General features: G+C 41.3%; 1 protein-coding gene across 2 annotated transcripts in view; it reads right to left on the bottom strand.

Moving 5' to 3' along the window:
• The window catches only part of SDK1 (sidekick cell adhesion molecule 1), a 982,307-nt gene that overhangs the window by 646,201 nt on the left and 320,896 nt on the right, over window positions 1-15,210 (bottom strand). The window contains exon 2 of one of the 2 annotated variants that reach the window (XM_030933228.1): window positions 14,751-14,910. In XM_030933228.1, coding sequence (XP_030789088.1) covers window positions 14,751-14,910 — 160 coding nt within the window. Of the gene's footprint in view, window positions 1-14,750; window positions 14,911-15,210 lie in introns of those variants that run through there. The other variant, XM_030933229.1, reaches the window with a different exon arrangement.

Here is a 15,210-nt window from a genome sequence, read left to right as displayed (position 1 = left end):
AGAGACGGGGTTTCACCGTGTTAGCCAGGATGGTCTCGATCTCCTGACCTCGTGATCCGCCCGTCTCAGCCTCCCAAAGGCTCTGGATTTTATAAATCTGGGGCTGGTGATGCCCAGGAAGAGGGCTAAAGGAGAACTCATCTGACAGCAGCAGTGGCAGCAGTGGTGGGGGCACAGGGGAGCCCTAGTCCAGGGGAGTAGTGGAGTGTCCAGTGCCAACTGGGGCAGTGGCTCAAGCAGTGATGGCCAATGTTTGGAGGGGCCAGCAGCAGGACCCTCATGGGACCGGTTCTGGAATGACTGTGGCTCACTCTGTTCCTGCCCAATCTCGAGGTTGCCCAGTGACTGATTCTAAGGGTACCCCAATATCCACGCAACAGCTCACACAAGAGAAAGTTGGTTTCTGTGGCTTTAGAACCCTTCAAAATTCCACGCCCTAGAACATAGCCAAAATAATTTTGGCTGAAATATATTCTAAAGTTACTAGGTGCTCACCAAGGTCATAGCAAAACCTAAATAATACCTCATAGAATCATTTTTTTTCTGAAAAAAACAAACAAACAAACAAAAAATGGCTTCCTGGTAAACCACCAAAAAATCACTGGAAGATAAAGAACCCCCTCAAACTGGGACACATTTACCTGTTATAAGAAGTTCCCTTGAGTATGAGTCACTAAAATTTTAGAAAACATCTGACAAAAACTACTTTAGTTACTGTTCAGCGGTCCTTTCCAAGCACCGCCAGATGCTATGACTGAGTCTAACTGTCACAGGCCAAAACCACAGCCTCAGCGCAGATGAGAACATTTACACTTCCCCTAGGTGGTCAGGGAACCTCATTTGATTCCTAAGAAAAAATCTGCATATTCATTAAAATTAGTTGTAAGATTTTTCTTTCTCAATGGTGGGGGGACTGTCAATATCCATTTTATGTCACTTTAGATAAGACTATTCTCCACAACTGTAATTTTTATGCTGGTATGAAAATATCTATTTTGCATGAAAATAGGCAACCAAGTTCTATAATAAGCTTTTATACCTTGGACCAAAGCCTATTCTTATTCTTAAAGTTAAAAAAAAAAAAAAAAAAAAAGGTTAAGGTAAAAATAACTGTAAGCCATTTATGTCCTTCTTGGAAATACATCAATTCTCTTTTTTTTGGAATGGCATGATAAATAATTGTTTTCAATTTTATTTTTATAAATTTTCTAGGTGAAATTAAAAAAAAATCCAAAGTGGGATGAGTCTATACCAGGTTTTCTCCTGAAGCAACACAATGAAATGAAAAACCCAGACTGTACCATAACAAGCTATCACAGAAAAAGAAAAACACAAGGAAAATTCAGACTGAAATTTGTTAAGAAAGAGATATATATGTGACTCTGATGGTGTATACAGCTCACTAATAGGCCCTAGGCATCGGGCAAGCTGAGGTTATGTTTTTATTAGTTCTTTCAAAAGAATTGAAGTAATCAATATGAAGTTAAATTAAACAGTACAGTAACAATGGAAGCTATACAAAGGGAACACAATATTTGTAAAAGTTATTTAATGTGTATTTTATTTCAAAATTCATATTAAATTGAGAAGGGCAATAAACAGGTCCCTGTGTGGAAGGGTCTAAGGAATTTGTAGCACTTGTTTCGGGAATATAAATCTGACGAATATAAGCTCTCCTGATATCAATTAGATGCTGATCTTCCACAACCTTTTTATTGATGTCATACCATGAATGACTGCATTTAAACTTTATCTTCATTAATAGTTATGAAAGCCAATCCAAAGACTAAAGAATTGATGTTGAAATGTTCCCAAGACTCCTTCTCTGGGATTCCCGTTTATGTGATTTTATCTAACATAAACAATGCTTTGGGGATCATTCATTCTTCATTCATTCCCACTTTTCCTTATTAAATCAGGGGCAGAAAATGTGCAATCCATATTTAGTAAAGCACGAACAGATGACTAGAACCGTCTGTCAAATCTACTGTGAGGATTAATTGCTCTCTCAAGTCGGTAAAAAAGGAATTTCAGAAAACCTTCAGGAAAGAGGACATTTACTTTGCTTAGGGATAAAAATCTTTTATTGCATGTCTGTTGAATTAATTCTTTATAATGCCAGGTTCTCTATGAACATAAAAGTTGGGGACCATTACATCAAGGATTAAAGTATGAAGGCAAATGTTAGTTTCTGCATAATAAAAAAAAAAAATCCATTCCAACGCACAATGGAAAAAGGACCTAAACCACTCTATTGAGCATTATAAGCATGAACAAATTAAAAACGTAAATTTTGAAAGCTTCCACTTGTCTCACTTGGGAGTATTTGTCAACAATGAATTATGTTACAGAGTAGTTTGGTCAATTCTGGCTAAAGGTCTTCACTTAGCTTGCACAATGATCCCTAAACAAAGAACCAATAATTATCTAAATCCAAATCATTTCCAGTGAGAACCTTAAAAACCCTAACGCTAATTCTGCCTCAGAGATTCTCCATAAACATTCATATCTGTTGTGACCATCCAGAGTTCCAAAAAGCAGTCAAACCGAAGCCAGAAATAAATACAAATAACACTCAACTTTGTGGGGAGACTATGAACACGAGGTCACACCACATTAATATTATGGATGCAAATTAAATGAGATAGCACCTTTTGTCCTTGCTGTTGTAAGCTAGGCACTTCATAGAGGACAGGAGCCAAGAGGAGTTAACTAGAAGAAGAGAGTTGACATAAACCAAGGTTAGGAAAATGAAAGCTGAACATCAAGATGGACAACTAGAGAAATTAAGCCCTTTTCAAAAAGATGTAGATGGGAGTCACACACAATTAGGTTGGGCGATGAGGAAACCAACTGAGAAAAGAGTTCTCAATTAAATATAATAGCCTCTTCTTGCTGAGTACAAAGAGAGCACAATAGATTAAAACAAAACAAAAAGCATGTAGAAGCTGAGTGTGGTGGCTCACATCTGTAATCCCAGCACTTTGGGAGGCCAAGGTGGGTGGATCGCTTCGGCCCAGGAGTTTGAGACCAGCCTGGGCAACATAGTGCAACCCTGTCTCTACTAAACATAAAAAAATTAACCAGGCGTGATGGCATGTGCCTGTAGTCCCAGCTACTCGGGAGGCTGAGGTGGGGGGAATCATTTGAGCTGGGGTGGTGGAAGTTGGAGTGAACCATTGCACCACTGCACTCCAGCCTGGGCAACAAAGTGAAACCCTTTCTCCGGGGGCGGGGGGGGGAAATTCATGTAGAGAAATCTTCCCCACAGCTTAGTGATGAATTTTAGATTTTAGTCATGTAATTTGTCTCAGGGTCTTGAGCCTAAAGAGTATCACCATGGGACTGTTTGGAAAAAATGGACCTGTTAATAATATTAAGCCTTCAGCTACATAAACATAGTGTATCTGCGCATTGATTTAGGTCTTCTTTTTCTTCTCTCTCTCAGCATTGTTTGTAGTTTTCAGTGCAAAGGTCTTACGGATCCTTTGTCAGATTTATCCTTACTTCAGATTTTTTTCTACTATCTTAAATTTTTTTTTCTTCTACTTCTTGAAACGGAGTTTTGCTCTTGTCACCCAGGCTGGAGGGCAATGGCACAATCTCGGCTCACTGCAACGTCTGCCTCCTGGGTTCAAGGGATTCTCCTGCCTCAACCTCCCAAGTAACTGGGATTACAGGCATGCACCACCACGCCCATCCTACCTTAAATTTTAAATATATAATTTTCAGATTTTTTTGCTAGTACACAGAAATATAATTCTTATATGTTGATCTTCTATCTTGTAATGTTGCTAAACTCACTTATTAGCAGCTTTTTAAAAATATGTAACATATTTTCTACATAAATAATCATGCAACTTGAAAATTCAGTTTTACTTCTTCCTTTCCAATCTGGATGCCTCTTATTTCTTTTTCTTGCCTTACTGCACTGGCTGGTAACTCCAGTAATTGGGATTTGGAACTTTGAAAAAATTATTTCTTCAAATATTTTTCCTCCCACTGCCTCCTTTGGGGATTCCAATTATGCATCTATTAGGCCATCTGAAGCTTTCCCACAACTTATTTGTGGCCTTTTCATCGTGTTTGGTTTTTTTTTTCTATCTGCCTTTTATTTTGGATAGTTCTATTGCTATATCTTTATTAATATCTTCTTCTGTGATGTCAAGTCTCCTGATAGCCCCATCCAGTGTTTATCTCACACATGATAGTTTTCATCTTTATAAGTTTGATTTCTGCCTTTTTTGTGTTTTTCATGTCTCTACGTTGATCATAGGCTATATAGTTATAGCTGTTTGTCTTTCTCTGTTAATTCTAATAACCGTGTCAGTTCTGGCTTGGTTTCAATCAGTTGATTTTTCTCCTTGTTATGGGTCATGCTTTCCTGCATCTGCATATGCTTGACGATCTTTGATTAGAGTCTAGCCACTGTGAATTCTCCCTTGTTGGGTCCTGGAAATTTTTGCATTCCTATAAATATTCATTAACTTTGTTCTCTGATACTGTGAAGATATTGAGCAGCAGTTGGATCCTTTTGGGTCTTGCTTTTCAAGACTTGTTAGGCAGAACCAGAGCAGGATTTGGTCTAGGGCTAATCATTCTCAAGACCCAAGACAACTCTGTGTAGGTTATCTGATAAACTCATGAATACGACATTTGACGGTTTGGCTGGGGAGAACAGACACTCCGCCGAGTCCTGTGTAAGCACAGGGAACTATTGCCTCTAATCTTCTTCGACAGTCCTTTCCCTTGGCTGGGGTAGTTTTCTCACATGAATGTGCTGATGAATATTCCGCCAAACACTCAAGGGGGACCCTCTGGAGGTCTCCAGCATTCTCTCTCTGCGTAGTGCTCTCTTATCCAGTACCCTGCCCTTAGAAATCTCACTGCCTAGATCTTTCCAAACTCTCAGCTCTCTTCAACTCAGAAAGTCCTCTAGGTTCTGCCTGGGTTTTCCTTCTCTATGCCACAGCCTAGAAATCCCCGCAAGGCAGTAAGCAGAGGGCAATCATAGGGCTCCCCTTGTTTGTCTTCCATCTCTCAACGATCACATTCTTTCACTGCCTGATATTCAATGTCTTGAGAACTGTTCATATTTTTTGTCCAGTTTTACAGTTGTTTCAAATGAGGCAGTAAATCAGATCCCGATTACTTTATCTTGGCCCAGGTTGCCAATTTTTAGGGAGACAAAGAAGAAGAAAGGACTCAGCCATAGAATTAGACAACAGTTCTACAAGCTGCCCTTTCACGGTAAGCCACATATCCCAGCATAAGGGATGCTGCCAGAGATATCTGTTGTGGATAAGGATGTTGTGGGGAGTCTCTAGTAGCCCCAAAGAAGAGTCAAGCACGCATCCGTAAGGTCCTGGAATAAGATGATGCCTTCTGCAGAAGGGAACTACATACATTGAAGGGCAACTTCTGATGTCCTTAGGACAAACTGAAGTCCTGACCCCATAGGTATTAAGAAAATATGCCAGACTGGGAACATAGTGAGATCCCATCTCTACAAAATATACATATCTTGTATATACATCTATACACTCTAGCCTAAGCAACACAGCAAGACTCTATCTTGAAAGAAAGAAAATATGCAACTGGAGATAAGCATGATGAGGGAATTATTAACAGAACTATGTAGCCATAAGAGTAAGACTACTCTCTCAGTTATACACAGGCGTCACCAACTGATAGAACAGTTAAACACTCAGGCCTGGGATTATACATGGGTCGCCTTGATCCAGAAAATGAAGATGTCACACTACCGCCTTACTCGTGCGTGGTGAAGGCGAGCACGGTGAAGGAAGAGTCTTCCACGCAGATGGAGTTGCAAGTAGTACCTTTGGTCCTTAACTTTGAATGGGGAGAGATTTGAGAAAGAAATGGGTTGGGAATGGATGTAAAGAGACACTTGGGCAATGACAAATGGCTTGGCTGATGGGAAACAGGCCTGGGAGAAATAGGACTAGAAATTCAGAAACAAGAAAGTCATATGTTAAAAGCCCAATGAGGGTGGCTGTCGTATGTGGAGTTTTGATATCACTAGAAAGCATCCACTTCAGATAAGGCACTCATCAATCAATTGAAGAGGATGACTCAACTGTGGCTGCCATTTAGATTTCTTCTCAACTAATAAAATGGGACATAAACCGGTCATGTTGGCAAGGACTGAGGCTATGAATGAATCCAACAGCAACAGCTCCTCCTCACCAAAGCTAATCTGGCTTTTGCCAATGCCAGATGCCAAACATGGCAACGGCAGAGACTGATGCTGAATCAATAGTGCAACATGATTCTTCAAGCTGGCCACTTGCGACTGGCTGCTTATATCTGGCCTTTCTACCATGGAAACATGCAGTGACTCTTCCTAATCAAACTCAGTATCTCCTCTGGATACGGATCTGCCTTCTCTGTTCATCGACTCAGCCAGCACCACAATCTGGAAGCTTGAATACCTAATCTATACGCATGGCAGCCTGCACAGCATTGCCGCACATCAGGGACTCATTGTACTTATTGAAGGAGGTATGAGAACAGGCACTTTCCCCAGGGGATCAGGTAGGCCTAGCAGATATTGCATCACCTGGAAGTAGCCACACTAATAGGATAATAGGATTCGGAACAATGCCTGGTAGTGTTAGCTGGACATGGTGGCTTATGCCTGTAATCTCAGCACTTGGGGAGGCCGAGCTGGGTCAATCACTTGAGCCCAGGAATTTGAGACCAGCCTGGGCAACATGGTGAAACCCTGTGTCTACAAAAAAAAGTAAAAGAACTAGCTGGGCATGGTGGTATGTGCCTGTACTCCTAGCTATGTAGGAAGTTGAGGTGGGAGGATGAACTGAGCCTGGAAGGTCGAGGCTGCAATGAACTGTGACTGTGCCACTGCACTTCAACCTGGGCAGCAAAGCAAGACCCTGTCTCAAAAAAAAAAAAAAAAATTGTTAAACCTGAGGTCAAGATATGATTGGCCCCTATTCTGGCCATCTATTTGGTTTTTTCCCCCCAACTTTAGGCTCTTTTGGATTACAGACCTGAGTTCTCGGGTGAGGGAAGATTTCCCATAGAAGAAACAGGGACCCAGAGAATTGGACTCTTTAATACATCCTACTCACTTTGTGCACTTCATGCCAGTGGGCTGATGAAAAAGAAAGGCATTACTACACTGATGGAAGTAATGACTCTAATTACCCTGAGACATTAGGGCTGATGCCACACAGCAGAGGTGAGGAGGAGAGAAGTCACTGGGGTATCTCTTAGTGCTCGCAAGACCAGTTGCAATTAGAGAATGCACGGCCCAACAGAAGCAAGATAACTAAAAGCTGAAATAAGGGCCTGGGCCACCCAGCACCAAGCAAATTCGACTAGCTGAGGAGCAGGCTGAGATTCATGCATACCTAGAACGGGCAGGAGAAAATACATACACCCATTATAGCCTTGAGACTTGGACTAGTAAGAAAAACAGCTTGTTCCACTAACTCTCTTGAATAAAGTCCTCATTAGAAACTCTGACTACCTTCTTAGAAGGAACTCTTTCATGAATTAGACTTAATAGTCGGTACAAGTTACACTGAGGGGTTCAAGGAATAGACTCAATTTTGTCCTCTTACATTCCATTTAAAAAATCCTTTTGTTCTGGAAGTGGTGGCTCACACCTGTAACCCCAGCACTTTGGGAGACCAAGGCAGGAGGACTGCTTGAGACCAGGAGTTCAAGATCAGGCTGGGTAACATAGCAAGACCCTGTGTCTAAAAATAATAATAATAATAATAGCTAGCTGTGGTGGCACCCATCTGTGATCCCAGCTACTAGGGAGGATGGTGCAGAAGGATCACTTGAGCCTAGGAGTTCAAGGCTGCAATGAGCTATGATCACACTATTGCAGTCCAGCCTGGGCGACAGAGGGAGACCCTCTCCCTCAAAAAAAAAAAAAAAAAAAAAAAAAAAAAAGAAGGAAAGAAAGAAAAATCTTTGTGGCTCCACCTTTTACTTGAGCTGCTGGTGTGGTCAACAATTCCAGGCAGCCCAGAGTGGCCTTATGGTGGCACAGCTGGCATCACTTTGCCTCAACCCATGCCTCATATTTCTTGCTTCCTGTCCTGGGGATTCTCTGGCACCACAGTCAGCAGGTTTAGCTGCTTACTAATGCTTGAGCTAATTAGAAATGAAGGCTAATAACCATGGGGCCCATATTTATCAGCCAAGTACAGGAGCTGATAAACATTTTCCTCTTTCACCCAGTAGGGTGGGCACTTCTAAGATGCATTTCCTAAGACTCCATAGAGGTTCCAAACAAGATTGAGCTCCAGCCACTTAGAGTGACTGCCAACTTGATAAGGGATCCCTGCACTGGTGCTTCCTTCCTCCCTGCTTCATTCCCCTGCCTTTACACCTGCTGCCTGGAATGACATTCACAAACAAGGAGACGCAAGCTTTGTCTCCACCACTGTCATCAGGAGATCCCAGGTTATTAGAGACAGAACTGTCTGATTCGTTGCAAATATTGTCCCAGTTTGTTGCTTGCCTTTTAACTTGTAAGGATTATTTAAGCATATGGGCAATTAAAAATTTTATCTCTTTTATACAAAACTTGTAAATATTTGTAAATTTATCTGTGATCTGTTTCTGGTGAAGTTTCTCAATGTTTTTGTACTTTGTCCTGGTAGAGTCTGAGATCATTCAAATATTCCCTTTGTTTATGTTTCCTTTTTTATATTTAATTCATCAATGTATCTGAAATTCATTTTGATGTTTAATGAGGATGTATTTTGAATGTTGTTTGCAAAAAGTTGTTTTTAGCATTGGTTTGAGAACTCATTTGAATATATATATATATATATATATATATATATATACACACACACACACACACTTTTATTTTATTTTTATTTTTGAGACAGAGTTTCATTCTTGTTGCTTAGGCTGGAGTGCAATGGCACAATTTCAGTTTACTGCAACCTCCACCTCCTGGGTTCAAGCGATTCTCCTGCCTCCCGAGTGTAGCTGGGATTATAGGCACGCGCCACCACAACCGGCTAATTCTGTATTTTTAGTAGAGACGGGGTTTCTCCATATTGGTCAGGCTGGTCTCGAACTCCTGACCTCAGGTGATCTGCCTACCTCAGCCTCCCAAATTGCTGGGATTACAGGCATGAGCCACCATGCCCGGCCTTGCTTATATATGTTTTATAAATATACTGGTCTGGATCAAAATGCTCCTCTGGCATACTGTTTAATTTTATACTATTAACATGTTAATTATTGTGGCACTCTAATATGCCTTAGGTTCTAGAAAAATTAATCCCTCCTCACTATTTAATGTTTTGAAATTTTATTGGTATTCTTCTGTTTATATTTCCAGATAAGCTTTAGAAAAACTTCATCAGTCAAGTTACTTCCCCAGAAAATCCCATTGCCATTTTTTATTAAAATATCCAGGCCAGGTGCGGTGGCTTGCACCTGTAATCCCAGTACCTTGGGAGGCCAAGACTGGCAGATCACTTGAGGCCAGGAGTTTGAGGCCAGACTAGGCAACATAGTGCAACCCCCATCTGTACAAAAAATACAGAACTTAGCCAGGTGTGGTGGTGGGTCCTGTGGTCCCAGCTACTTGAGAGGCTGAGGCAGGAGGATTGCTTGAGCCCAGGAGGCTGAATCTGAAGTGAGCCATGATCATGCCACTTGCACTCCAACCTGGGCAACAGAGTGAGACTCTATCTCAATAAAATAAAATCAGCTACTGATATTAGGTTTCTTAAAAGTGCTACTGATGTTAGGCTAAAATTCTACGATGGTTTCAAAGGAACTGTAATTTTTATTATAGCATTTGGGTTTCCTATATAAGGATCTTCTTTTATATCGCATTACACACTTTCCATGTGGGTTCTACTCATTTCTTATAAAACTTATTCCCAGGTATTTCATAATTTTTATTGATACTGTGAAATGTGTTTGCCTTTTTATAAAACAAAAGAAAAAAATAACCTTTCCCTTAACCATTCTTATTTTCCCTGAAATAAAGCAAGAATAAACATCCATCAAATTTCTATTTTTATATTGTCATAGAAATTGAACCACAGAGGCAGGTTACATAAGAAAACTATAAAATTTTTAGGAGTTTAGAGTATACAATTATTCCTTCTGCTACAATAATAAATATTGTGCCTAGTATTAAGAAATTCTTGGCTTATGTGTATGTATATCTTGAATATAATTACAAACTTTTTATTCCAAAGTAGAAAATAATTTAGAGTAAATGCTTTCTGAAAAGAATACAAATCCACCTAAGACATCTATACTAACTTAGCTTAACTGCTCAATTACCATCAACTTGCTAACATAGTCACCTGTGCCGAAATGTAGACATGAGCATGAATATGAAACATAACATTTGAGGCCAGGCGTGGTGACTCATGCCTGTAACCCCAGCACTTTGGGAGATCGAGACAGGCAGATCACTTGAGGTCAGGAGTTCAAGACCAGCCTGGCCATCATGGTGAAACACCTTCTCTACTAATAATACAAAAATTAGCCGTGCGTGGTGACACATGCCTGTAGTTCCAGCTACTCGGGAGGTTGACAGTCGCTGGAGACCAGGAAACGAAGGTTGCAGTGAGCCAAGATCGCTCCACTACACACCAGCCTGGGCAACAGAGTGAGATTCAAAAAAAAAAAAAAGAAAAAGAAAAAGAAAAAGAAAAAGAAAAGAAAAGAAGGAAAGAAAGAAACACAACATTTGAAATTCACTGTGCAGTGTGTAATGCACACAGCAAAGAAAATGCTATTTTAAGTCAAAGCTAGAAAAAGTAAATGTATAGTATTTGCTCTTTATAGGTTTAGCATTTTCGTAACTGACACCAAAGTGGGGAAAAATAAAGGTTCTGTTAAGACGGGAAACAGCTACCATTTTCAGAAAGTATCCATGGTTTTTTCATGTGAAACTTAGAAAGGTCTCATGAAGGCTAACATATGATAAATGAAGGTGCTTATTGGAAGGAAGCAGAAGAAAGAGTAATTTGAAAAAATAGCATGAGATTTTTAGGCAGGTTTTATATCTTGAAAAAAAAAAAAAGGATAGCAAGATATGATAGATTCCTAATAACCCATCTCAGTGTCTGAGGCCCTCGTTGAACATAATATAATTTATCACAAATACCCCAAACAATTCTTGCTTCAGAATCACCCATTCCTTATGTTTCCCGTGTCACAGTAGTGAAGCACCTAGCTTATTTTAATGGTCCATATATAATGAGTCACTCCCTCAGTCTTGCTTCAATACCACCACCGTTTTGTCTTCTTGTGTGTTTCCAACGAACAAATAAGTTTGCGAGGGCAAGAAGAATGCAAATAGAGTTCCTCCTCTTCCTCTAGTTTTAAGTTGACTGCAAATTGTCTTACCATAAGTTTGAAAGGCAGCATATATAATAGCTTATTGTACATTTTGGCATTTAAAATACAACTGTTACACCATTCTTTTTTAATTTTATTTTTGGAGATGGAGTCTCACTCTGTAGCCCAGGCTGGAGTGCAGTGGTGCCATCCTGGCTCACTGCAACCTCTGCATCCCGGGTTCAAGCGATTCTCCTGCCTCAGCCTCCCAAATAGCTGGGATTACAGGCATGCGCCAACCATACCTGGCTAATTTTTGTATTTTTAGTAGAGATGGGGTTTCACCATGTTGGCCGGGCTGGTGGTATCGAACTGCTGACCTCAAATGATCCGCCTGCCTCGGCCTCCCAAAGTGCTGAGATTACAGGTGTCAGCCGCTGTGCCGGGCCTACACAATTGTTTTAAATAGAAATGCTGCTTGCCTTATGAAGGTGTTATGTCCCAACAAATCTATCACATGTTGAAAATATCCTAGGTCAAACGTGCATTTTACATACCTACCCTCACAGACACCACGGCTTAGCCTAGCCTATGTTAAGCATGCTCCAAACACTAGTATCAGCCTACAAATGGGCAAAATCATCTAACACAAAGCCTGCTTTATAATAAACTGTTGAATGTATCATGTGACTTACTAAATACTATACTTAAAGTAAAAAACAGAAGGGTTTCTCACCTACGTCAAGTCAAAAACTTGTTAAGTTGAACCATCGTTAAGTTGGGGACTCTCTGTATATTCAATAAAATAAAATGCAAATAATCGTTTTCAGACCCATATTATCCATTTAAAAATCGAAAGAATTCTTTAATAGTGGGAACTTGGATATTATTCTGTCTTACTCTTGCACCCCTGAGAGAGAGTTCCACAGGAAGACTCAGATACGGGACAGGTGTGCTTTCTCCTGGGATGGAGGAGAAATCACTATTACGGGTGGTCGGAGAAGAGAAACGGCTTGGTGCCTACACAAAGGCATGTTCTCGGGGAATTCAATTTCAGAAAACATCCATGTGGAAACCGAAGATCTAGGAAACAATTCCTTTCCCACCATCCAAGGCGTGTAGCCAGGCTGCCAGGTCACTGCCACACGTTATCCATATCGTGCCCTGCTTCTTCTTAGGAAGAGCAATCTGGGTTCTTTGAAACCCCATTCCTTTCTTTCGGGGGCACACAAAGCACGATGTAATTTAATTTTTATGTGACCCCTCATAAAAATGAGGGTGAGGTGGGCTTTATTATACTCATTTTTCAGATGGAAAAAGATCAACATGGTTAGATAACTTGTCCAAAGTCACACCGGTAAGCTGAAGAGCAAGTCCCTGAACTCCAGTCATCTGTCATCAGCCACTACTCAAACATGGTTCTCAATTCTAAGTTTTTTGTTTTTGCTTTCTTACACCCCTTCTAACAAACCGAGCCTTGCGATATCACATGGTAATAATGTATAGTGCTGCCTACGATCATTAGAGCCTTAAACGCTCACAACACTCCAAATGAGGAGGGATCTTTCCCATTCTGCAAACGCTTACAGTTCTCTCTTTACACTTATGGCAGGGCTCATGGGCCACCTGCCTAAAGTGATACCACCGCTGCTCAGGTGCAGTGGAGCTGGATTCCGCCAGTCCTGGGATTCAGGACTGTTTGATTTCACCATGCTATGATCTGCTACGATCAACTTCTCCCTGAGTGTAGATCCTCCGACAGGGTAGGCCCGATAATGTAAGCAGTCACACACTCACTTGTCTAAAGCGTGGGTGGGTGATGGGAATGGGCAGAGCAAGTGAGGTGCGACAAGGGAGGGGGCCTGCCAGAGGGCACTGAGGAGAACCAGGGAGTGTCCGTGCCTTTGCTGGGGGCAGCTCTGCTCAGCCACCTGCTCTTGACTGGGGCTGCAGACCAAGCAGCAAGGCCTTCTGACTGGTCTACAGAGGCTGGGAAGCAAGGTTTTTACAGAAAATCTTACAACTGTCAAATGTTGGCAGCCAATAAAAAAATATGCTGTGGCTCACTCCTATAATCCTAGCAATTTGGGAGGCCAATGCAGGCAGATCACCTGAGGTCAGGAGTTTGAGACCAGCCTGGTCAACACGGTGAAACCCCATCTCTACTAAAAATACAAAAATTAGCCAGGCTTGGTGGCTCACACCTATAGTCCCAGCTACTCGGGAGGCTGAGGCGGGAGGATCGTCTGAAGCCAGGAGGTGGAGGTTGCAGTGAACCAAGATCATGCCACTGCATTCCAGCCTGGGCAACAAGAGTGAAACTCCACCTCAAAAAAAAAAAAAAAAAAAAAAAAGAGAGAGGAAAAAAAATGCTTTACGCATTCCTACATATATTTTTAATTGATTTTTAAAATACAAACACACACACACAACTGAAACACACATAAATTCTGGGCAGGCTGAGTGTGGTTCCACGGACCACCATATCACAACCTCAGAGGTACAGAGAGTGAGTGGGTGGGCTATTCCCCATTTTGAGAAGCTTATTAGTCCACTTAAAATGCCTCTGTACAGCTCATTCTTTACTTCATCTGAAGAAGAACACGGCATGGGTGACTTTGCTAATGGTGAGGCCTCCTCGACTTTTCTGGCATGCCAGTTCCCCATCCTGCATGGAACTGCAGCATCTAATATTATCATCCTCACAAAGTATAGCCCTGAAAAGCTCTGAAGTGTGGTAAGACCCTGAGGCTCCAAAGGCTGTGCCGCTGCCTCCAGGTGAATCTTCACCTCAGTCTTATCCTGATCTCGTGCTCTGCCCCCAGGTTCAGGCCTTCTGTCCCCACATCATATCCACCCCATGTGCATCAGATCCCTGGTGCCTGGCACAGTGCCGGGCACATGGCAGGACTTCAATATATACTGTTTTTTTGCTGTTGCATATAGAGGCTGTACTCACGCCCATTCTCCATGATTCCATCCGTCCCTATCTCCACTTGAAAGCAGCTAGGAAAGATTTTCGCTGACTACTCAGAGCTCTAGATACCAAACTAAAGATCTGTTTCAACATTTGTGCCTAGATAGGAACGATACTTGTGGGCGGGGCTGTTGCCCTTGGAAAGTAAATGTATCACACTAAAGCTGTTACTGGCATTGCTCTGTAACCATAGCTTTTTGTTGCCTGACAATTTCACTAACGGGCTTACTTTTACAAATGTAATGATAGACTTCCTAGGTGTAAACACAACCTATACGAGAATAGAAAATCACATTCTAATTACATATTCAAATCTATTCGTTTAATCTTGAATGCATTAGAAATTCTATCCAGTATTTTCACTCATTGTGCTATGATGGCCAACAAGGCAAGTATTCCAAACACATCGACTGAAATGGGATCTTATTTTCAAGCAATCAATTACTTATATTCGCTGCTGTAGGTGGTGAGCTCGCGGCCATCGTGCATCCACTTGAACTCCAAAGGCCAGCTCCCTTCGGCAAGGCAGGTGAGAACAAGGCGGTTCCCTTCCAGGTGGATCTGTGGCAGGCCTGGCTCCGTTTTAAAATACGGAGCAACATCATCTGAAATATTAAAAAACAAAACAAAAACAAAACTGAAGTGCGCGTGAAAGTGGCACTCATCTAATTAATAAACCGATTATTTAAACAAACCTAATATTAAAATGAAAGTGATGGCTATTTGGCCCAATTAAGAAGTAAATAATCCTTTACCCCCTGGAAACATGCAATACCCCAGACAATATTTCAAAAAGCTGAAAGCTCAATGATACCCGCATTTGAAAGCAACTGACAGGTTCATCCAAGTTATTTCCACTTATGGTGAACAGCTTATTGAAGGGACACGTCAGAAAAATCCCTGTA

This window comes from Rhinopithecus roxellana, chromosome 6 (genome assembly GCF_007565055.1).
Source record: "Rhinopithecus roxellana isolate Shanxi Qingling chromosome 6, ASM756505v1, whole genome shotgun sequence".
Classification (NCBI taxonomy): domain Eukaryota; kingdom Metazoa; phylum Chordata; class Mammalia; order Primates; family Cercopithecidae; genus Rhinopithecus; species Rhinopithecus roxellana.
This window is presented reverse-complemented; position numbering and strand designations above follow the sequence as displayed.